At 47.7% G+C, this 24849-nt stretch overlaps 1 protein-coding gene across 3 annotated transcripts; it reads left to right on the top strand.

Annotated features, from left to right (window-relative positions):
* Nucleotides 1–268: 268 nt before the first annotated feature.
* LOC139360911 (uncharacterized) lies at nt 269–23584 on the top strand. 3 transcript variants are annotated; one of them, XM_071089379.1, is made up of 4 exons: nt 269–2270; nt 6122–8147; nt 9763–9993; nt 11857–23584. In XM_071089379.1, the coding sequence occupies exon 4, from the start codon at nt 19840–19842 to the stop codon at nt 20530–20532; it is 693 nt and encodes a 230-aa protein (XP_070945480.1). In that variant the 5' UTR covers nt 269–2270; nt 6122–8147; nt 9763–9993; nt 11857–19839; the 3' UTR covers nt 20533–23584. The 3 variants fall into 3 exon arrangements, with proteins under 3 accessions (XP_070945480.1, XP_070945479.1, XP_070945481.1); XM_071089378.1 differs by lacking the exon at nt 269–2270 and having other exon boundaries at nt 4924–8147; XM_071089380.1 differs by lacking the exons at nt 269–2270; nt 6122–8147 and having other exon boundaries at nt 8284–9993.
* The last annotated feature ends 1265 nt before the right edge of the window (nt 23585–24849 follow it).

Raw genomic sequence — 24849 nt, 5'->3', positions numbered from 1 at the left:
AAAGTCCTGGGATGACAGACGTGAGCCACTGCACCTGACCTATTTTTAAATTTTAGATGAAGGGGTACGTGTGCAGGTGTGTGACACAGGTCTACGGTGTGATGCTGAGGTGTGGGCTTCTAATAATCCCATCACCCAGGTAGTGAGCATAGCACGCAATAAGTCGTTTTTGAACCCTCACCACTCTCCATCCACACTCCTTTTCAAATCCCTACTGTCTCTTTTTCTCACCCTTCTTTTTATTTATTTATTTATGTATGAGATGGAGTCTCGCTTTGTCTCCCAGGCTGGAGTGCAGTGGCGCGATCTTGGCTTATGGCAGCCTCTCTCTCCTGGGTTCAGCGATTCTCCTGCCTCAGCCTCCCAGGTAGCTGAGATTACGGGCATGCACCACCACGCCCAGCGAATTTTTTTTGTAATTTTAGTAGAGACGGGATTTCACTATGTTGGCCAGGCTGGTCTTGAACTCCTGGCCTCAGGTGATCCACTTGTCTTGGCCTCCCAAAGTGCTGGGATTAAAGGTGTGAGCTGCTGCACCTGGCCAGAAATCTTTCTTTCTTTCTTTTTTTTTTTGAGATGGAGTTTTGCTCTTGTTATCCAGGCTGGAGTGCAGTGGTGCAATCTTGGCTGACTGCAGCCTCTGCTTCCTGGGTTCAAGTGATTCTCCTTCCTCAGACTCCCAGGTAGCTGGGATTACTGGCACGTGCCACCACGCCCAGCTAATTTTTGTATTTTTAGTAGAGACGGGGTTTCACCATGTTGGCCAGGCTGGTCTCGAACTCCTGACCTCAGGTGATCCACCCGCCTCAGCCTCCCAAACTGCTGGGATTACAGGCGTGAGCCACCACGTCCGGCCTTTGCGTTTGTAACTCTGTCTTGCTTTCTGCATTCCAGAACCCCCAAGTAACACAGACCCTCTTCATAGGCTTATTTTGCTACTTAAGCATCTTATTTAGTGACAAGTCCTTTCGATTCTATTTCCTAATTTTTATTGGGTCAGATGCAATCGTCATATGACTTGTAACTATGCTTCCTAAATGTTGGCCACAAGTCCTTTAGGAAATTTATTGTCTTTCCACTAGTTTCTCACATTCTGTGTCTTGTCTTTTCGCTTTCTTCAGAGTATTTCTTTTTTGTGTGGCTTTTCCTCCCTCACTGGAAAACATCAGGCCTATGTAAGCACCTTATAAGCCGTAAAATTGCTTTTTCTGAATTTTGCAATTTAGATCTTGATTTTGACCATGAAAAAAAGACTTGTTGGCCGGGCGCGGTGGCCCACACCTGTCATCCCAACACTTTGGGAGGCCAAGGCGGATGGATCACAAGGTCAGGAGTTCAAGACCAGCCTGGCCAATACGGTGAAACCCCGTCTCTACTAAAAATACAAAAAAAAAAAAAAAAATTAGCCAGGCGTGGTGGTGGGTGACTGTAGTCCCAGATACTCGGAAGGCTGAGGCAGGAGAATCTCTTGAATCCAGGAGGTGGAGGTTGCAGTGAGCCGAGATCACACTGCTGCACTCCAGCCTGGGCGACAGAGCAAGACTCCATCTCAAAAACAAAAGAAAAAGAAAAAAAGAGAATCATCATAGTCCCTTGGCCTCCTGTAGAAGATACCATCGTTAAATGCAACTTTTTTTTTTTTTTTTTTTTTGAGATTATAGAAGCCACAGCACGCAATGGTTTTGTATTTTGAGTTAATTTGTATCAAAGCTAGCAGGTTGAGGTTGCGATTCATTTTTTGATGTTGCTTACTGTGTGTCTCCTTGCTCCAGAAATTTCAGTGAAATGGATATTCCTCCTCCATTCAATTACTTTTGCTCCATTGTCAAAAATTAGTCGGACATAATTCTAGGTATTTGTTTCTGGGTTCTCTATGCTGTTCCATTTATTTATGGGTCTTATCTTTGTTCTGTGCCATACTCTCTCCATTTTATCACAGCAATATAATAAGCCCAAAACGTGTGTGATCTCTGTCACTTAATTCTTTCTCAAAATGGTTTCGACTCGCTTTTCCATCGCTTTATACATGTTACGATAATCTTTTCTATGTATATTTTTTAAAAATTTCTAGGTATATTTTTTAAATGCTTGGATTTTTATATGAATTTTGTTTGTTTGTTTCTTGAGACGGATTCTCGCTCTGTCGCCCAGGCTGGAGTTTAGTGGCGCAGTCTTAGCTCACTGCAACCTCCACCTCCTGAGTTCAAGCAATTATTTCTGCCTCAGCCTCCCAAGTAGCTGGAATTACAGGCGCCTTCCACCACACCCAGGTAATTTTTGTATTTTTATTAGAGACGTGGTGTCATCGTGTTGGCCGGGCTGGTCTCAAACTCTTGACCTCAGGTGATCCGCCTGCCTCAGCCTCCCAAAGTGCTGGGATTGCAGGCGTGAGCCACTGCGTCCAGCCTGAATTTTGTTAACTCTGTAAATCAGTTTATTGAGAACGGACCTCTTTACTGTAGTGAATGTGCTCCATGAACGTAGTGTGCCTTTCCTTTATTTGGGTCTTCTTCGATGTTTTTCATGAGAATTTTATAATTTTTATCATACAGAAGTACATATGCTTGGAGAGATTTATATATAAGTATCTCATTCTCTTTGGAGCAATTTAAAATAGTTTGTTTTTTCTCTGAGACAGAGTCTCGCTCTGTAACCCAGGCTGGAGTACAGTGACACGATCTCGGCTCTCTGCAACCTCCACCTCCTGGGTTCAAGTGATTCTCCTGCCTTAGCCTCCCGAGTAGCTGGGACAACAAGCACCTGCCACCTCGCCCAGCTAATTTTTTTGTATTTTCTGTGGAGACCGGGTTTCACCATGTTGGCCAGGCTGGTCTCAAACTGCTGAACTCAGATGATCCACTCGCCTCGGCCTCCCAACGTGCTGGGATTACAGGCGTGAGCCACCACACCCGGCCTAAAATAGTATCATATTTTGTATTTTGGTTTCCCCTTGTTCATTGTCGCTGTATAGAAATACAATGGATTTTTATACATGTATCTTGTATCCTGTGAACGTATTGAGCTCATTTATTAGTTCTAGAAAGTTCTTTTCCAGATTATTTGACATTTTCTATCAAGACAATTGTATCATCTTCAAATAGAGACAATTTTTTTCCTTTTTTTCCATGAGGGTTTGTTTTTACTCTTTGACTATTGTTTGTATATTTCAAATTCTTCATAATGATTTTTTTAAAGCCAAATGATGTTTGGATCCTTCATATACTTCCCTGGACCCCATCCTGGAAAATCCCTCAAGTTATCCTCAGGTCAGAGGTCTTCAAGGAGCAGGTGCTTTAAACGCTGCTCCGTGACCACGTGACTTACCCAACCCTTGCAAATGCTTCCAGAAAATGTCTTTCTTTAGTCTTTTGCTGAAACGTTTAATCAATTCACCAGTTTAAAATTTTTTATTCATAATGTAAATAAACCAGAGTTTCCCTGTGACTTTTTCCGTTTATAGTCAAAGCTGTACACACTGAGCCCAGTGCCTTTTCATGCTTTCTGCTTTGCCAGAACCACCCTTTTTTCTCTGCCTATTTAAACATCGTCGTCAGGGCCGGGCCTGGTGGCTCACACCTGTCATCCCAGCACTTTGGGAGGCTGAAGCAGGCGGATCACGAGGTCAGGAGTTCGAGACCAGCCTGGCCAATATGGTGAAACCCCATCTCTACTAAAAATACAAAAATTAGCTGAGTGTAGTGGCAGGCGCCTCTAGTCCCAGCTACTCAGGAGGCTGAGGCAGGAGAAGCATTTGAACCCGGGAGGCGGAGGTTGCAGTGAACCAAGATCGTGCCATTGCACCCCAGCCTGGGCAACAGCGCGGGACTCCGTCTCAAAACAAGAAACAAAAAACATCATTGTCAATATTCATCTTCCGTTTGAGCCTCCGTTTCTTTCTCCTTTAAATGAAATTACTTAAGAGCAGATGTTTTTCAGCACTTTATTCCTCCTTCCCAGTTCTCTTTGTTTCTCCTGCTTGATTAAAAATCTTAAATAATACCATCATGTTGGCACCAGACTCTCGTTGCCGAAATCTCATTTGGCTAAGCTGGTGCTGTGATCTCCCGGGTCTCCTAATGACCTGCTTCAGCGTGCGCCCCTCGGTGTGTGCGGAGGAAGCTGTGTCCCTCACGTTGATTGGTCAGAAACGAACACAACAGCTCCTCTGCCAGTACACGATGCCCCGGGCTGGGCTCTACCTGTCGGCTCCCTGAGGGAAGGTGGCTATGCCATTTCTCATGCTGCCTTCTTGAATGGTACCCAGAGTGCATCCACAAAATAATGCTGTGGCATGCTGAATTACAGCCCCGTCGTATACAGGTCCTTATCCTTAAAACCCATGAATAGCCTGTAATGAGGCTGAGGTGGGTGGATCACCTGAGGTGAGGAGTTCAAGACCAGCCTGGCCCACATGGCGACACCCCGTCTCTACTAAAAATATACAAATTGGCCGGGCACGGTGGCTCACGCCTGTAATCCCAGCACTTTGGGAAGCCGAGGCGGGTGGATCACAAGGTCAGGAGATCGAGACCATCCTGGCTAACGCAGTGAAACCCCGTCTCTACTAAAAATACAAAAAAAAAAAAAAAAAATTAACTGGGCGTGATGGCGGGCGCCTGCAGTCCCAGCTACTCAGGAGGCTGAGGCAGGAGAATGGCATGAACCCAGGAGGTGGAGGTTGCAGTGATTCAAGATTGCGCCACTGCACTCCAGCCTGGGCGACAGAGCAAGACTCCATCTCAAAAAAAAAAAAAAAGGAAAAAAGAAAATTAGCTGGCTGTGGTGGTGCGAGCCTGTAATCCTGGCCACTCAGGATGCTAAGGCAGGAGAATCGCTTGAACCCGGGAAGTGGAGGTTGCAGTGAGCTGAGATCACGCCACTGCACTCCAGCTTGGGCGACAGAGCAAGACTTCATCTCAAAGATAAGCAAACAAACAACACTAAAACACGAATAGGGTTACATTATATGGTAACAGACTTTAAAGATGCAGTTCAGTTAATGATCTTGAGATGGGAGGATGATATTGGATTATTGACGTGGATCCTCAATGTCATCATCAGCATGTTTCTAAGAAGGAGGCAGAGGGAGACTGGACTAGCAAGAGAGTACACGATGTGAGGACTAAAACGAGGTACGATGTTGCTGGCTTTGAAGACGGAGGAACGGGCGACAGGCCAAGAAATGAAAGGAACACAGCTCTGAAAGCTGCACAACGCAAAGGAACAGCTCCTCCCCTAGAGCCTCCAGAAGAGACACTGCCTGCTGACACCGTGATTTTAGCCCAGGGAGGCTCATTGTTGTAGTTCTGACCTCTAGAACTGTAGGACCATATACTAGTGTTGTTTCAGCCCGATAGATGATAACTTATTACAGCAGATAGCGCTTCCTATAGCCAACCTTACTGAGACTTCAGTTGGAGCCTGTTTGGACAATGTGATAATTGGAGTTCTCCCCTTGCCATCAAAGTGACAGCTTTCAGCCTGCTGTTGGGGAAGAGATGATGGCTGCCCACGGGGTCTGCCTTCCATCACAGGCTTCTATGCAAAGAGGTTTTGTGTCTTTGATGATGTTGTTTGAGACAGAATCTCGCTCTGTCGCCCAGGCTGGAGTGCAGTGGTGCGATCTCGGCTCACTGCAACCTCCGCCTCCCGAGTTCAAGGGATTCTCTTGCCTCAGCCTCCTGAGTAGCTGAGACTACAGGCGCCCGCCACCAAGCCTGGCCAATTTTTGCATTTTTAGTAGAGACGGGGTTTTACCATATTGGCCAGGCTGGTCTCGAATGCCTGACCTCAGATGATCCACCCACTTCAGCCTTCCAAGGTGCTGGGATGACAGGCGTGAGCCACCACACCCGGCCTATATGCAAGGAGTTTCTAAGAAAGAGCGTGTTCAAGGAAGAGCATCAGGTAACGTGTTTTGAGAACTCACAACCTGCAGAGGCAGCAGTAAACGTGTCTGATGCACTTTCCTGAGAATGTTCAATTGAGTTAGTGTAAGAATCCCACCATTCCGGGTTCCCATGTCCTCTAACGTAGACATACCACCTCTGGCTTTGCAGAAGAAACCATCTGCAATAGAAATGACAGCAATGTCCATATTATCATTCCCTCTTATCATTAGAACAGCTGATGCCTCTGGACTGTGCGTACCGGATTGAATCCTCACAAAGGGAAAGTCGGAGATTGGAGATCAGCCTCATCTGCAAGGTCAGGCAGGAGTCGTGTACCAGCTAAGCACTGACTCCAACCTGCGTGGATCTCACCGCAAAGCACAGGCTAATGTTAACCCCCAGGCCATTTTCATGTGGATCCAGTCTCTGGGACACATCGCGTGTCATTTACATCAAGACTGAGCTTGCAGGAGGGAGGTTTTATCCTGACAGGACAGACCTTCTGGGTGTTCAGGCTAATCTCCAACCATTACCTCCACTCAGGTGTGTGTGGTAAATCCCCAGTTTCTAGGAGCCCCGTGTCACTCTGACCTAATTCACTTGCTCCCTACGTACTCTCTGGCTGCGTCTGTTTTGTGTTGCTGTGAAGGAATCTCTGAGGCTGGATAATTTATAAAGAAGAGAGGTTTATTTGGCTCATGATTCTGCTGGCTGGAAAGTTCAAGATTGGACATGTGCATCTGGTAAGGGCCTCGGGCTGCTTCCACTCAGAGCGAGAGAGTGTATTCCTCTGTTTTCACACTGCTGATAAAGCCACACCCGAGACTGAGGTTGTTTTGGACTTACAGGTCCACATGTCCAGGGAAGCCTCACAATCATGGTGGAAGGCAAGGAGGAGCAAGTCACGTTTTACATGGATGGCAGCAGATCTCGTGAGACCCGTCCGTTATCATGAGAACAACATGAGGAAGACCCGCCCCCATAATTCAGTCATCTCCCATTGGATCCCTCCCACAACCCATGGGAATGATGGGAGCTAGAAGATGCGATTTGGGTGGGGACACAGAGAGGAAGGGGAGCCGGGTGTGCAGGGACCACATGTAGAGACAGGACACAAGAGAGAGCGAGCGAGAGAGAGTGGGGAGCATCCAGGCTCTTTGGAACAGCCAGCTTTCGTGGGAACTCATAAGAGAGACACTCTCAAGGATGAACACTAATCTGTGCATGAGGAATCCACTCCCGTGACCCAAACACCTCCCATTACTCCCCACTTTCAGCATTGGTGATGAAACTTCAGCACGAGGTATGGAGGGGTACAAACATCCCAACCATAGCATTTCTGAAACCATGCAATGAAACCATCATTGTCATAGCAACTCTCAGAAAAGCAGCTCTGAAGTGGGAACGATGCATTCTCTGCCTCTCACCAGCATCATGATTTTCAGACTCTGGAAATTTTGCTTTTGCCTGTTGTGGGTTTGCTCTGTCTTTTCAGTAAATGTATCTCTAGCAACAACAAGTGGCTTCTCCCTTGTGAATGCCTTACGAGAAGTGAGGTAAACACAGTGTAGTGGAAATATCGGGATGCAGCAGGAGCGCCTCAGAAAATGAGATCCTGTCCTCCAATATCTCCTTTCATCATTGGTGCTGGTGTGATTCATCGGTCCTTGCTTTGCAGTAGAAATGTAAACAAATTTCAAACCCAACGGGCATCCCTGGTTGCTCCCTCCCCTCTGTCCAGTTAGTGACGGTGTGAGCCATCCTCCTTTTTTTCCGGTCCTAGCGGTCTAGCAGGAGACAGCATGCCTGAGTCTGGAGAAATCCCACTGGAAGAGACCTGCATGGTGAAGAACGTCCTGACTCCTCCCAAGAAAGACAAATGGCAGTCTTCTAAGGTACTGGCCGATGATGGAGCTCCCATTAGTCAGACGCATGTGCCCCAGACTTGGAATCAGGCACAAGAACATGGCTATAGTCTGGATGATGGTGCCTCTGCCAAATTCACGTGTCGGAACTTAACCCCCCAGATAATGGGTATTAGGAAGCGTGGGCCATCAGGAGGTAGGATGACTGCCCTCATGCATGAGCTTGACAGATTCTGCTGGCTCCTTCTGCCCCTCTGCCATGTGAGAACACCAGGAAAGCACCATCTCTGAAGCAGAGATAGAGCAAGCCCTCAGCAGATGGAGGCTGAGAACTGGGAGAAGGGTCTTTATTGCTTGAGCTTATGGATGGCAGGAGGCATCGGGGTCTAAGGTGAGACTCCTTGTGTTTGAATCTTCCATGTATCCTAAAAAGTCATGAAAGGAACGAGACTCTGTTCACACACTCTTTCAAGTTTCTTTTCTTCTTCTTCTTCCTTCTTCCTCCTTCTTCTTCTTCTTTCTTCTTCCTCCCCTTCTTTCTTCTTCCCCTTCTTCTTCCTTCCCCTTCCCCTCTTTTTTCTTCTTTCTTCTTCTTCTTCTTTTGTTTGAGATGGAGTCTTGCTCTGTCGCCCAGGCTGGAGTGCAGTGGCGTGATCTCGGCTCACTGCAACCTCCGTCTCCCAGGTTCAAGTGATGCTCCTGCCTCAGCTTCCCAAGTGTCTGGGACTACAGCGCCTGCCACCACACCCGGCTCATTTTTGTATTTTTATTAGAGACGGGGTTTCACCGTGTTAGCCAGGATGGTCTTGATCTCTTGACCTCATGATCCACCCGCCTCAGCCTCCCAAAGTACTGGGATGACAGGCGTGAACCACCACACCCGGCCCCTAGTTCCCTCTTCTATAAAATGCAGGAATGATAATATAGGTTGACCGTTCCTCATCTGGAAGTCCAAAACCTGAAATGCTCCAAAATCTGAAACTATTTGAGCACCAGCGTGGTGCCACAAGTGGAAAATTACAATGATACTAAGGTGGTATGTGTTAGGATGTTCATTGATGAAGGACAAGGAACTCTTGATCTTATGTGCAAAGTCACAGTCAAAATGCAGTCAAAACTTTGTTATATGCACAAAATTGTTAAAATGTATAAAATTACCTTCAGGTCATCTGTATAAGACGCTTATGAGGCCGGGCGTGGTGGCTCATGCTTGTAACTCCAGCACTTTGGGAGGCCGAGGCGGGTGAATCATTTGAGGTCAGGGGTTCGAGACCAGCCTGACCAACATGGTGAAACCCTGTCTCCACTAAAAATTCAAAAAAATTAGCCAGGTGTGGCGGCATGCACCTGTCATCCCAGCTACTGGGAGGCTGAGGTAGGAGAATCCCTTAAACCTAGGAGGCGGAGGTTGCAGTGAGCTGAGATCGTGCCACTGTACTCCAGCCTGGGTGCCAGAGCAAGACTCTATCTCAAAAAAAAAAAAAAAAAAAGAAAAAGATGCATGTGAAACATAAACAAATTTTGCATTTAGACAAGAGCCCAATCCCAAGATATCTCATTAAATATACAAATATAACAAAATCTGAAAAAAAATGTTTGAAACACTCCAGTCCCAGGCATTTGAGATAAAAGATCCTCAACCTGTATTAACTTTCTGGTTTTCTGAGAAAATGAAATGAATGGTTTTAAATCAAGAATTGGACACAGGGCTTGGTTCTTAGTAAGTGCTCAGAATGTTCTTGTCATTCTTATTATAGTCCTCAACAATCCTAACGATTATTCAGTATTTCTCCTACTTGTCAAGAGCAGGAACAAATTCAATCTTTTCCATGTATGCACTCCTCTTCGTTTGCTGATTTCTCTATAAAATACCCATGCGCTTTTTTTCCCCCAATAGGTTTTTGGGCCCATCTGCTCTTTGTTTTGCAGAAGGGAATTAGAAGAAATTAGGCTGGCATCACCGAAAGTCTTTTCTCTCTTTGAAAATTATTCTTATTTTCCACCAGTCTCTGCAGCATCTTTATTTTCACCGAAAAGAATCCATGTGGAAAATGCCTTCCCTTCCACACAGTTCACTGGAGACATGTGAAAACCTGCAACTGACATTCCTGGCTTTACTCAAGTTTCTGAGGAGAGGGCTCAGCAGAGAAATAATTCCTTCCAGGGACTTTAGGCTATGACCTTGGGAACTGAAATCTGGAGACAAGGAACGGGTGTTTGCCTTCACCTCATGAAAGGTGAATGATGTTCTGCAGTTGCAATGGCTTATGTATTTCCTTCCTTCCTTCCTTTCCTTCCTTCCCTTCTTCCTTTCCTTTCCCCTTCCTTCCTTCTTCCTTCCTTCCCTCCTTCCTTCCTTCTCTTTTTCTCTTTTCTTTCTCTTTCTTTCTTCTTTTTTCTTTCTTTTTGAGACAGTTTCCTTCCTTCCTTCCTTCTTGTTCCTGTTTCTTTCTTTTTCTTTTTTTTTTGAAACAGAATCCCTTCCTCCCTCCCTCCCTCCCTCCCTCACTTCCTCCCTCCCTCCCTCCCTCCCTCCCTCCCTCCCTTCCTTCCTTCCTTCCTCCCTCCCTCCCTTCCTCTTCTTTAAGACAGAGTTGGGATGGAGTCTCGCTCTGTTGCCCCGGCTGGAGTACAGTGGCACGATCTCAGCTCACTGCAAGCTCCGCCTCCCAGGTTCATACCATTCTCCTGCCTCAGCCTCCCTAGTACCTGGGACGACAGGTGCCCGCCACCATGCCTGGCTAATTTTTTGTATTTTTAGTAGAGATGGGGTTTCACCGTGTTCGCCAGGATGGTCTCGATCTCCTGACCTCGTGATCCGCCCACCTCGGCCTCCCAAAGTGCTGGGATGACAGGCGTGAGCCACCGCGCCTGGCTGTCACTGGCCATTTTTAATTTTTTGTTTTCTTTTTTCAGATGGAGTCTCACTCTGTCACCCAGGCTGGAGTGCAGTGCTGCAATCTCTGCTCACTGCAACCTCCACCTCCTGGGTTCAAGCAATTCTCTTGCCTCAGCCTCCCAAGTGACTGGGACTACAGGTGCCTGCCACCACGCCCAGCTAATTTTTGTATTTTTAGTAGAGACAGGGTTTCACCATGTTGGCCAGGCTGGTCTCGAACTCCTGACCTCAGGTAATCCGCCCACCTCGGACTCCCAAAGCGTTGGGATTACAGGTGTGAGCCACCACACCCGGCCCATTTTAAATTATTGTAGTATTCTATTTTTAAACTCACATCCCTTAAACGTATTTAGTCTTATTTTTAGTCACCGCCAACACTAGGACATAAAACCATAAAAACTTCAGCAGTTTATAAAACCCTTGACATTTGAACACCTGTAGGAACCAATCATCTGAGATTATTTAAACCACACTTATTTGAAATTAGAGAATGAATTGCAGAATCCCTTTAGAACTGTGGACTTCTTCAGCCCAGAGGTTATCGATTCTTTATCTACTTTATCTACCGTCTTATCAGTCAGTCAGCGGGAAATAAATCCGCATTTGTTGAACAACCTGCTGACCAAATTAATGAATATGCCTTGGTGCTTTCTTGCAATTCTGTGGCTTAATTAAGGATCTTTAAAAATAGTTTTTCGGCTGGGCGAGGTGGCTCACGCCTGTCATCCCAGCACTTTGGGAGGCCGAGGCGGGTGGATCACCTGAGGTCGGGAGTTCGAGACCAGCCTGACCAACATGGTGAAACCCCGTCTCTACCAAAAATACAAAATTAGTCAGGTGTGTTGGTGCATGCCTGTAGTCCCAGCTACTTGGGAGGCTGAGGCAGGAGAATCATTGAACCTGGGAGGCGGAGGTTGCGGTGAGCTGAGATTGTGCCATTATACTCTAGCCTGGGCAACAAGACTGAAACTTCATCTCAAAAAAAAAAAAGTAGTCTTTCATCCAGTTTTTTAAATAAAAAACTTGATGAAAAAATACTAGTTTTCCATGCCGTTTTTTAAGAAATTGGTGGTCTATATCAAAAGATAGGAGCTGGAACATATAAATACATAGAATAGCAGGGGGCTTTTCTGTTCTTTATTGATTGTGCTTGTTTGTTTTCGATGCCCTCTGACACAGTAAGTGACCTTTCTCTACCCAGACAATGCTTCACTGTATACCAGCTCATACAACGAGAAGAAGTTCGCACGGGCACGCCAGCACGATCTTCAGAATCCCTGTGGGTAAACACAATGACCCTGCCGGCTTTTGAGACCAGACGCCAAGAACTTATTCTTTCCCTGATACTATTGTTCCTCCTAATGTCTTTGACATTGGAATTCGATTGAGAAAAAACGAGAGCGCGAGGGGGGATGCTGGTGGTGTTTGACAATTTGTTAAGGAGTGAGTATCAAAAACTACTTACTACAGAAGTAGAAATTTCAGAGGGTAGCTCTAAACCCAACTGTTCCAGTAGGATACCCGCTTTACGAGGGGAGGAGGGGGGATCTTAAAAGCCTCACAGTTCAGTTGGGTCTTAAGAGTCTCACAGGTGGGTCAGGTGCGGTGGCTCACGCCTGTAAAACCAGCACTTTGGGAGGCCGAGGAGGGTGGATCACCTGAGGTCAGGAGTTCAAGACCAGCCTGACCAACACGGTGAAACCCCGTCTCTACTAAAAATACAAAAATTAGCCGGGCGTGGTGGCGGGCGCCTGTAGTCCCAGCTACTCGGGAGGCTGAGGCAGGAGAATCGCTTGAACCCGGGAGGTGGAGGTTACGGTGAGCCGAGATCGCGCCACTGCACTCCAGCCTGGGTGACAGAGCAAGACTCCGTCTCAAAATAAATAAACAAAGAAATAAATACACATAAAGAACTTGGTCCTCAGTCAGTCGGTGGCAGGATAGAATCTCCAGGGGCCCCTCTTTTCTTACCCAGTCATGAAAATTTAGCCATCAGAGAGGGGTCAGAACGGCCGACTTCTCACACGCCCGGAAGGCTGAGAATACCTTTATGCTTGTTTTCCCTCCTCCTCAGCGAGTATGCCCATTGCTACTTTCTAAGTGTCTTGGAGATGTTTATATTACAGTTTTGCATTTTGTGACAAGTTCCGTAGAGTCTGCTTTTGGCCAGGAGCCTGGTAACCTACCTTCCTCACACGACGTCTCAGGCCTGTTCACAGCCACTGAGTCCACACCGTGTTTTAAACACCCGGCATTGAGTAGAAGCTCAGCCGTGGAAAGCAATTCTTTTCCTCACGGCTCTGCCCTCCAGTGACACACAAGGCAGATTTCATGTGCAAGACACGTGGATTTCCGCAAGATACAATTAATACTGTGTCACTTTCTGCTCTGAAAGTTGCCTTTGTTGATTGCACTGCAAAATTGAAAGTTGGCAAGGTGAGAAGTAGTTTCCTGTGACAATACATTGTGATTTTTTTTTTTCCTGTAAGAAATTTAAGATGACAGCCAGGCGTGGTGGATCCTGCCTGTCATCCCAGCACTTTGGGAGGCCGAGGCGGGAGGATCACCTGAGGTGGGGAGCTCAAGACCAGCCTGGCCAACATGGTGAAACCCCATCTCTATCAAAAATATAAAGACTTACCTGGGTGTGGTGGCGTCATCCCAGCTACTCGGGAGGCTGAGGCAGGAGAATCGCTGGAACCCGGGAGGCGGAGGTTGCAGTGAGCTGAGATCGCACCACTGCACTCCAGCCTGGGCGACACAGCAAGACTCCATCTAAAAAAAAAAAAAAAAAATTTCAGATGACATGACGGCTAAAGTTTTAGGAACAAGGAGTGATACTGTGACGGCTATGGGGGAAATCCCACTGTTTAAATGTAGGGAAGAGGTGAAGAAAAGGGAGAGGAAGCAAGGAGCCCAGAAACACACAGCAAGCAGACACGCCCAAGTTCAGAAAGAGTCTGAAAAGGTTCACTTGCTTCGTTCCAAGAAAAACCCTAATGTACCTGGATTCAGAGAAGTCGTTTAGTCCATGATTTGATTTTTTTTTTTTTTTTTTTTTGAGACAGTGTCTTGCTCTGTCTCCCAGGCTGAAGTACAGTGGCGTGATCTCAGCTCACTGCAACCTCTGCCTCCTGGGTTCAAGCAATTCTCCTGCCTCAGCCTCCCCAATAGCTGGGATTACAGGCACCGCCACCACAGCCGGCTAATTTTTGTATTTTTAGTAGACATGGGGTTTCAGCATGTTGGCCAGGCTGGTGTTGAACTCCTGACCTCAGGCGATCTACCCGCCTCAGCCTCCCAAAGTGCTGGGATGACAGGCGTGAGGCACCGCGCCCGGCCAGAGGCTGTGAGTTTCTGATGTGAATTTTTGTTTTGACTTCATATGCACCACGGACAAATGTATCCCCCTTTGATGACTGTAAATTCCTTCTCTAGTCATTTTCTTCTCGGATCTTAGCAAGCCTTTTTTTTTTTTTTTTTTTTTTTTTTGATGTTAACCCTTGTCTCTTTGAGCCAAATCAAATACATTAATTATTGGAGCCAGGAGAACGGTTATAAAAGGGTCTGGGACAAGGATTAACATTCTCCTTTTCTTGGCTGGTCTCTTTTGTCCTGAAATCTTTCTTTGACTCATTCATAGTAAAATACGTATTTTTCACACTCCTCCCTTCCTTTAGCAAACGCCAGAGGCTTCAATGCATTGAGAGCAGACGCTTCTCATTATTTGTAATTATCCCCTCAGCCGAATGCAAGAAGAGGGTCCCGTGGGTAAAGCAGGCTGTTCATGAAAACGCCAGCGTTTTTATCACCATCGATACCATCTCCGCTCTTTGCTCCACTCCCCCGACGATCCTGGCTTCCCCCAGCAGGATAATTACTGGGTTATTACACTTGAACCCTGGCTGCTCTCCACAAAAAAAATGTATCCTGTCCTCCTGGCACATGGGCATTCTGATTTTAAACAGTCAGGGACGGCCCTCCTGGCTCATGGTTTCCGCTCTGCAGGATACCATTGTCATTTGCTAGCAGGGGAAATGTGGCCGTGCATCAGAGTCCAGACTCCAGGAACCCCAGATGCTCAGATTTGTGTTGAGGCTGCTCTGGGGATGTGACAGCACATTTTTTGTGTGGTTGTGGTTGACGGTTTTGTGCGTGATTTGCATCTCCCATCCTTTTTCTACCTGTGACTTCTCATCCAGGAGGTCATGGGAACGGACTCTGATGTCAGCATTTCGACTTTTTTTTTTTTTTAGTAAAAATGCATAGATTGGCCAGGTGCGGTGGCTCACGCCTGTAGTCCCAGCACTTGGGGAGGCTGAGGTGGGTGGATCCCTTGAGGTCAGGAGTTCGAGACCAGCCTGGGCAACATGCGGAAACCCCGTTTCTACTAAAAATACAAAAATTAACCGGTGATGGTGGCACACGCCTGTAATCTCAACACTTTATGAGGGCAAGGCAGGGAGATCACCTCAGGTCAGGAGTTCAAGACCAGCCTGGCCCACATCGCAAAACCCCGTCTGCAGTAAAAATACAAAAGTTAGGCGGTGTGATGGTGGGTGTCTGTAACCCCAGGTACTTGGGAGGATGAGGCAGGGGAATCGCTTGAATCCAGGAGGCAGAGGTTGCAGTGAGCCAAGATCACACCACTCCACTCCAGCCTGGGCGACAGAGCAAGACTCTGTCTCAAAAAAGAAGAAATAAGCCAGGCTTGGTGGCTTATGCCTGTAATCCCAGCACTTTGGGAGGTCAAAGTGGATGGGTTACGAGGTCAGGAGTTCGAGACCAGCCTGACCAACATGGCAAAACCCTGTCTCTAGTGAAAATACAAAAATTAGCTGGACATGGTGGCGGGTGCCTGTAACCCCAGCTACTCAGGAGGCTGAGGCAGGAGAATCACTTGGACCCAGGAGGCAGAGGTTGCAGTGAGCCAAGATCATGTCACCATACTCCAGCCTGGGTGACAGAGCAAGACTCCGTCTCAAACTACAAGAAATAGGCCAGGCGCGGTGGCTCATGCCTGTAATCCAGCACTTTGGGAGGTCGAGGTGAGTGGATCATGAGATCAGTAGTTCAAGACCAGCCTGGCCAACGTGGCAAAACCCTGTCTGTAGTAAAAATACAAAAATTAGCCGGACATGGTGGTGAGTGCCTGTAGCCCCAGCTACTCAGGAGGCTGAAGCAGGAGAACCACTTGAACCCAGGAGGCGGAGGTTGCAGTGAGCCAAGATAACGCCACTGCACTCCAGCCTGGGCAACAGAATGAGAGACTGCGTCTCAAAAAAAGAAGAAATAAATACAATAGAAATAAAAAGAAAAATGCATGTGTCTTGATTATAAATGTCTGCATTTCATAGCTCACCTTAGCTGGGCTGTTTGCATTTGGTTTGTTTGTTTGAGATGCAGTTTTGCTCTTGTTGCCCAGGGTGGAGTGCAGTGGTCCGATCTAGGCTCACCGCAAGCCTCCACCTTCCAGGTTCAAGCGATTCTCCTGCCTCAGCCTCCCGAGTAACTGGGATGACAGGTGCCCGCCACCACACCTGGCTAATTTTGTATTTTCAGTAGAGACGGGGTTTCTCCCTGTTGGTCAGGCTGGTCTGGAACTCCCGACCTCAGGTGATCCGCCGGTCTCGTCCTCCCACAGTGCTGGGATGACAGGCGTGAGCCACCGTGCCTGGCTGGGCTGTTTGCACTTTGAAGCCAAGGGCAGAGTTGACAGACGATGGAAAAGAACCTGGAGTTGGAAGCAGCCGTCTACAGAGAACATGACACACAAGGGCCCCTGCCATGGTGGCTCAGATGGCTACCGGGATCTCACAGGCCTTCAGGATCTGCTCCATCCCTCGAAACTCTTCATCTATCTTCTGCGACAGTCTGAGGACTTCCTGAGTTTTCCGTGGCTCCCCAGGAGACGTAAACCCCTGGGAGTCAAGCTTCCCTGATGGTATTTCTTTTTTGTGTCCTGTTGAGCTGCAAGGGGGTTTCTGTCTCTTCCTCTGTGTCTACAAAACAAGTAAGGAAATGCCTCAAAAACCATGCAGGACAAAGGAACCCAAAGGCCAAGCATCACACTCACAAAGGATGCATCAACACGGCAGGTGCATATCAAAGTGTGGGACCCAGGAGCCAGGAACTAATCCTTTTCCAGCATCTCAACTTTCTTTTTTTTCTTTTTTTTTGAGATGGAGTCTCGCTCTGTCCCCCAGGCTAGAGTGCAGTGGCGCGATCTCGGCTCAATGCAAACTCCACCTCCTGGATTCACACCCTTCTCTTGCCTCAGCCTCCTGAGTAGCTGGGACTACAGGCGCCCACCATCACGCCCGGCCAATTTTTATTTGTATTTTTAGTAGAGACAGGGTTTCACTGTGTTAGCCAGGATGGTCTTGATCTCCTGACCTTGTGATCCACCTGCCCCTGTCTCCCAAAGTGCTGGGATTACAGGCATGAGCCACTGTGCCCGGCCTTTTTTTTTTTTTTTTTTTTTGAGACGGAGTCTCACTGTGTCACCCAGGCTGGAGTGCAGTGGCACGATCTCGGCTCATCGCAATTTCCACCTCCCAGGTTCAAGCGATTCTCCTGCCTCAGCCTCCCAAGTAGCTGAGATTACAGGCCTTCCACCACCACACCCGACTGATTTTATATTTTTAGTAAAGACGGGGTTTCTCCATGTTGGTCAGGTTGGTCTCAAACTCCTGGTCTCATGTGATCTGCCCCCGTTGGCCTCCCAAAGTGCAGGAATTACAGGCATGAGCCATCGTACCAGGCCTGATTTCAACATTTTTAAATAATGTGTATGTTGGCCAGGAGCGGTGGATCACTCCCGTGATCCCAGCACTTTGGGAGACCACTGTGGGTGAATTGCCTGAGGTCAGTAGTTCAAGACCAGCCTGGCCAACATGATGAAACCCCATCTCCACTAAAAATACAAAAATTAACCGGGAGTGGTGGCACATGCCTGTAATCTCAGCACTTTGGGAGGCCGAGGTGGTCACTTTAGGATCGCCTGAGGTCAGGTGTTGGAGATCAGTCTGGCCTACATGATGAAACTCCATCTCTACTAAAAATACAAAAATTAGCCGGCTGTAGTGGCACGCACCTGTAATCCCAGCTACTCGGGAGGCTGAGGCAAGAGAATCGCTTGAACCTGGGAGGTGGAGGTTGCAGTGAGCCGAGATTGTGCCATTTCACTCCAGCCTGGGCAACAAGAGTGAAACTCAGTCTAAAAAAAAAATAATGCTTCTAATGGAAAATGGTTTTGTGGTTCCTCAAAAAGAAAGCATCCATATGACCCAGCAACTTCTCTCCTAGGTACAGACCCCAAAGAATTAAAAACAGGAGCTCAAACAGGTACATGGTCCCGCCAGCATTATTCACAATAGTCAAAAGGCAGAGATAGCCCAAGGGTCCATCCATGCATGAATGGATAAACAGAATGTGGCCCATGCACACAGTGGAATATTATGCAGCCAGGAAAAAGAATGGAGCACTGGCAGGTGCTATGGCGTGGATGAGCCTTTGAAAAACTTCATGTTCAGTGAAAGATGCCAGATACACAAGCACACACGTTGTCTGCCTCAATATACATGATATGTCCAGAATAGGTAAATCCATAGACTCAAAGTGGCGTCAAGGTTACCAGAGGATGAAAGAACGGGGAATGACGAGTAATTGCTCATGAGAATAGATCTCTCTTTGAGATAATGAAAATATTCTCAACCTAGACAGAGGTAGTGGTTGTACAACACTGTGAATGGACTAATTGCCCCCGAATTGTCCACTTCGAAACAGTTGATTTTAGGCTGTATGAATTTCACCTCAATAAAAGATATTTCTTTATTTTGTTTTGTTTTTTTTAATTATACTTTTAAGTTCTGGGGTACATGTGCAGAATGTGCAAGTTGGTTACATAGGTATACATGTGCTATAGTGGTTTGCTGCACCCATCAATGCGTCATTTGCATTAGGTATTTCTCCTAATGCTATCCGTTCCCCTGCCCCGCACCCCCTGACAGACCCTGGTGTGTGGTGTTCCCCTCCCTGTGTCCATGTGTTCTCATTGTTCAACTCCCACTTATGAGTGAGAACATGCGGTGTTTAGTTTTCTGTTCTTGTGTTAGTTTACTGAAAATGATGGTTTCCGGCTTCGTCCATGTCCCTGCAAAGGACATGAACTCATCCTTTTTTATGGCCGCATAGTATTCCATGGTGTATACTCGTGGAATATACATCATCCCTGGTCATTAGAGAATTGCAAATCAAAACCACAATGAGATATACCATCTCATGCCCATTAGAATGGCGATCATTAAAAAGTCAGGAAACAACAAATGTTGAGAGGATGTGGAGAAATAGGAACGCTTTTACACTATTAGTGGGAGTGTAAATTGGTTCAACGATTTTGGAAGACAGTGTGGCGATTCCTCAAGGACCTAGAAGCAGAAATACCATTTGACCCAGCAGTCCCATTTGACCCAGTAATCCCATGACTGGGTATATACCCAAAGGATTATAAATCATTCTACTATAAAGACACATGCACACGTGTGTTTATTGCAGCACTGTTCACAATAGCAAAGACTTGGAACCAACCCAAATGCCCATCAATGATGGACTGGATAAAGAATAATTTTTTTAAAATAGTCTTTGAAAATGGAAAGAGAAGAGAGCAGAGGGTAGATACCAGGATGCCATCCACAGCAGAGCTCTGCCTGTGCAGATGCTGAGAAGAGACAGAACCTCAAACCCTGGGGCTCCTGGGTGTCCACAAAGCATTGGCTCCTGGTTTGTAACAAAACTAAGCATTCAGAAACATTTGCCATGATTTTCCTAAATTATGTTGACTCTGCTGGTACTTACTGAAAGGTATTTGAGGTCTGTGGGCTACGATCATCATAATAACAAATTGAGCTTGTGTGTTGCGTATCTTTACTCCGATTTTTCAGTGATTCAATTTCACTATGTTTACAAAAGAATTCATCTTCAATATATTGGAGGAAAAACGACAAAAACGAACACTGACAGTGGAAGAAGGCTTGGTTTCCATCACCTGTGTCTCAGGTCCCCCCGCAGAAAATTTTAAGTGCATGGATGGGAACTTTCTCTGTTTGGGGTTCCTGTAACTCTTTCCAAGCCTGAAATTATCATCATCACCATCATCACCGTCACCATCACTAGCATCTTTGCCATGGTCATCATCACCATCACCGTCATTGCCATCAGCATCATCTTCACCATCATCATCCTCATTATCACCATCATAACCATTACCATCATCAGCATCACTAGCCTCTTTGCCACTACCATCATCACCATCACCGTTACTATTACCATCATCACCATCACCATCAACACCATCACCATTATCATTATCATCATCATCATCGCCATCACCATCATCACCATCACTAACTTCTTTGCCACTACCATCATCACCATCACCATCATCTTCACCATCATCGTCCTCATCATCATCACCATCACCACCATCACCACCATCATCATTATCACCATGATTATCACCATCATCACCATCATTGCCATCAGCATCATCTTCACCATCATCATCCTCATCATCACCATCACCACCATCACCATCATCATTATCACCATCATAACCATTATCACCATCATAACCATTACCATCATCAGCATCACTAGCCTCTTTGCCACTACCATCATCACCATCACCATCACTATTACCATCATCACTATCACCATCATTTTCACCATCATCACCACCATCACCATCATTATCTCATCGTCATCCTCATCATCGCCATCACCATCAGCACCATCGTCATTATCACCATCACCACCATCACCATCACTAACTTCTTTGCCACTACCATCATCACCATCATCCAAACCCTCTGTGTAAAAATGAATGAGAAAAATCACGACTCCCCCATGACACCCGTTGGCAGAGAAACCCACACAGAATCAGACTCAAACACGCTGTTTCTCCCTGTCTCTCTTTCTCTCTGATCCTCTCTCCCTGCCTCCTTCTGTCTCTTTTCTCTCTGTCTTTCTCTCCCAGTCTCTCTCCCTTTCTGTCTGAGTCTCTTTCTCTCCTTCTGTCTCTCTTTGTCCCTGTTTCCCTCCCTCCTTCCCTCCATCTCTCTCTCCCTCACTGTCTCTCTCTCTCTCTCCCATTCTGTGTCTCTGAGACTCTTTCTCTCCCTCTTTTTCTCCTTCGCTTTCTGTCTCTCTTTCTGTGTCTCCTTCTCTCCATCTCTCCGTCTCTCGCTGTCCCTGTCTCTACCTCCCTTCTTTCCATTTCTCTCCCTGTCTCTCTGCATCCCTGTCTCTGCCTCCCTCCTTCTCTCCATCTCTCTCTCTGCCTGTCTCTCTCTCCCTCCTTCTCTCCATCTGTCTCCCCCTCTCTGTCTCTGTGTCCCTGTCTCTCCCTCCCTCTTTCTCTCCGCTCTCTCCCTCTCTGACTCTCACTGTTCCAGTCTCTCCCTCCTTCCTTCTCCCCATCTCTCTCCCCCTCTCTGTCCTTCTCTCTCTGTTCCAGTCTCTCCCTCCTTCTTTCTCTCCATCTCTCTCTCTCTCCCTGTCTCTCTGTCCCTGTGTCTCCCTCCCTCCTCTCCGTCTCTCTCTGTCTCTCTTTCTGTCCCTGTCTGTCCTTCCCTCCTTCTCTCCATCTGTCTCTCCCTCTCCATCTCTCTCTGTCCCTGCCTCTCCCTCCTTCCTTTTCTCCACCTCTCTCTCCCTCTCTGTCTCTGTGTCCCTGTCTGTCCCTCCCTCCTTCTGTCTCTCTCTGTCTCTCTCTCTGTCCCTGTCTCTCTCTCTCTCTCTTCCTCTGTCTCTCCCTCACTCTCTTTTCCCTTGCTCTCACCTCTCTTCCCTTCTCTGTCTCTTGACAAAAACTCTTTCCTTTGACTGAAACCTAAGCCAGGCCTCTCTGAGTCCCCTGCCCGACGAGGCCGGACCTTGGGCTTCCCTCCACGTCCTTGTAGAATCACTTCTGAGCAAGAATCCTGCTACACCAGCGGGGTGAAAGTCCCCCACCCTTGAGGCCTGACGGTCCTGATCACCCTGGCTGGGGGTCCGCAGTGATCCAATCAAGTCAGTGTAGCCAGAAACTGCTTCTCCTGGGAATTTCCTCTGAGTAATCCACGGCGCCTACCCATGTCACCCCATCGTTATAAATCTCCACTTCTCCACGTTGGAGTCAAGATGGGCTGCTCTCTCCCCATTGCAAGACTTTGCTATGGGGGGGTTTCCTGATAGCTGCCATTTTGGATGCCTTCAATGAAATCTGCTTTGCTATCTTTCACTGACATTGAAATATTTCTTTAAAATGTAAATTTTATTTTACTTTATGTTCTGGGATACATGTGCTGAACATGCAGGTTTGTTACATACGTTTACACGTGCCATGGTGGTTTGCTTGTGCCTATCAACCTGTCATCTAGGTTTTAAGTCCCACATGCATTAGGTATTTGTCCTAATACTCTCCCTACCCTTGCTCCCCACCTGCCGACAGGCCCCCTGTGTGTGATGTTCCCCTCCCTGTGTCCATGTGTTCTCATTGTTCAACTCCCACTTATGAGCGAGAACATGAGGTGTTTGGTTTTCTCTTCCTGTGTTAGTTTCTTGATTATACATCATTGTACTGTAACGACAAGCACACATATGTTTATTGCGGCACTGTTCACAATAGCAAAGACTTGGAACCAACCCACATGCCCATCAGTGATAGACTGGATGAAGAAAATGTGGCACATAGACACCATGGAATACTATGCAGCCATAGAAAAGGATGAGTTCATGTCCTTTGCAGAGACATAGATGAAGCTGAAATATTTCTTTCTTTAACCCTACATTCTCTCCCTGTCAGTGTCTGTCTGTCTCTGGCTCTCACCCCACGTTGGTTCTGAAATGTCCACCTTGAATGTAAAGACCCAGGGAAGTGGGGCCCGAAGAGCTGTCATGGTTCCTGACACGCCCATTGCATGGCGTTCTGCCTACCTGAGACGTGGCCCTCGATCTCGTCCTCTGGCCCGCCCTGCATTTTCCAAGGGCGTCTTTCCTTATCCATGGCTCAGAGTCCCCTTCCTAAGTGTCCACGTCAGCATCCCGGAGACAAATGATGGCTGCAGGCTCTGGGGCACTGTAGTACCCACCAGCTCCGGGGGCCGAACCCATACGACGCTGGAATCATCTTACAGATCCACGGGGCCACAGCTCCATGGCGACCTTGCTGCCCAGGCGAGGTGCCCATCGTCCTAGCCTCCTCGGGAGTGCGCTGCCTTCAGAGACCCACGAGGTGCGGTGCTGAGACTGGACACACATCCCAGCACAACCAGCTGCTCACTCTGACCCTGGCTGTGACTCTAAAACCCCTAAGCACAGGGGGAGACGCGCCAACAGTGCCCGGACAAGCTGGCTTTCCACGCCGCAGGTCCCTGTGAGTCTGTTCTACAGCGGTAATCCATCCCCGTCCAGCAAGGGCCCTTTCCATGAGAAAAGGCTTGACCCTGAGGTCAAGCGCAGGTGCCAACCACCCCAGCAAGCCCCTCGGTTCCTGCCCCCACAGGAGCCCTGGAATCCACGGCCACCTCGTGCCTGGCATGCTAATTCTGGGTGTCGGAGACTCTGCGGTCTTGCAGCCAGCACTCGCCCATTTATTCACTCTCCAAGAGGCCACGGTCCTCCCCGTGGCTGCATCCAGAGGTTCACCAGCCACGTGCCCTTGTAGGTGACCACCGGTTTCTCTCCTGGAATCTCCGCCTACCGCCTGCTCCAACTTCCTTGGGGACACGCTCCCACCTCCCACGCCAAGCTAGTCTGCTGTGTTTGTGCAGTAGGAGACGCCTGAATCTCTTCCTCCACTCTTGCCCGGCCCCTTAGGTCTGAGGAAGTCAGCGTGGCTTGGAGGCAAGAGTCCAGTCGTGCCATGTAGACAGATCCTTCGGCTTCCACAGTCCAAGAGTTCAGTCGTGCCATGTAGACAGATCCTTCGGCTTCCACAGTCCTTAGGAGGCAACAGCGTCCATTTCTTCCTCAAAGCAGGTGTTGCAAAGGTGGGAAAGGTTGATGGGAAGGAAGGATGCTTTCCACCTGGTGAATGATACTGTGATGTAATCCCCACCTCTGAGCTTTCCTTGGGCCGGCACTCTGGGCCACTAACTGAACCCGGATGCTGACAACAATGAATATATAAACACACCCGAAGCTGCCGTTCGCTGCCGGTAAGGCTGGCTCTCGTTATATTCCCATCACCTGAAGATCATTTTATCACGTCGAAGGAAGCCCCGGGCCCTGAAGGACTCACTTCTCCCCGCAGTGACATTTAAAATTCCATTTCCCGTTATTAACGTTTCACCCAGGGGGCAAAGCCTTGCTCTGTCCTCGACTTCAGAAGCCTCTATACGTCTCTTTCCTTTGGGAAATTTAATTTTTAAGGGACAAACAGTGACTGCATCTATCTGTAGGGTGCAGTGTGACATTCTGATATATGGACACATCATGGGATAATTGCCTGAAGCCAATGAACATATCCATCACCTCACCTACTTTTCTTTTGTGTGTGTGTGGTGCACGCATTTAAAATCCTACATTTAGGCCAGGCACGGTGGCTCATGCCTGTCATCCCAGCACTTTGGGAGGCCAAGGCGGGTGGATCACGAGGTCAGGAGATCGAGACCATCCGGGCTGACACGGTGAAATCCCGTCTCTACTAAAAATACAAAAAACTAGCTGGGCGAGGTGGCAGGTGCCTGTAGTCCCAGCTACTCGGGAGGCTGAGGCAGGAGAATGGCGTGAACCCGGGAGGCGGAGCTTGCAGTGAGCCGAGATCACACCACTGCACTCCAGCCTGGGCGACAGAGCAAGAATCCGTCTAAAAAAAAAAAAAAAAAAAAAAAAAAAAAAAAAAAAATCCTGTGTTTATTGTAGGACTGTTCACAATAGCAAATAGCAAATACATGGGATCAACCCAAGAGTCCATCAACACATGAATGGGGCCGGGTGTGGTGGCTCACGCCTGTCATCCCAGCACTGTGGGAGGCCGAGGCAGGTGGATCACCTGAGGTCAGGAGTTCGAGACCAGCCTGGCCAACATGGTGAAACCCTGTTTCTACTAAAAATACAAAAATTAGCCGGGTGTGGTGGCAGGTGCCTGTAATCCCAGCTACTCCATAGGCTGAGGCAGGAGAATCGCTGGAACCCGAGAGGCAGAGGCTGT

Source organism: Macaca nemestrina, chromosome Y (assembly GCF_043159975.1).
Source record: "Macaca nemestrina isolate mMacNem1 chromosome Y, mMacNem.hap1, whole genome shotgun sequence".
Taxonomy (NCBI): domain Eukaryota; kingdom Metazoa; phylum Chordata; class Mammalia; order Primates; family Cercopithecidae; genus Macaca; species Macaca nemestrina.
The sequence above is the reverse complement of the archived record's forward strand: the minus strand, read 5'-3'. Positions and strand labels throughout refer to the sequence as shown.

Coding starts and splice junctions, on each gene's coding strand:
- LOC139360911 (XM_071089379.1), top strand. CDS start 19,840: ATGGTCATCATCACCATCACCGTCATTGCCATCAGCATCATCTTCACC.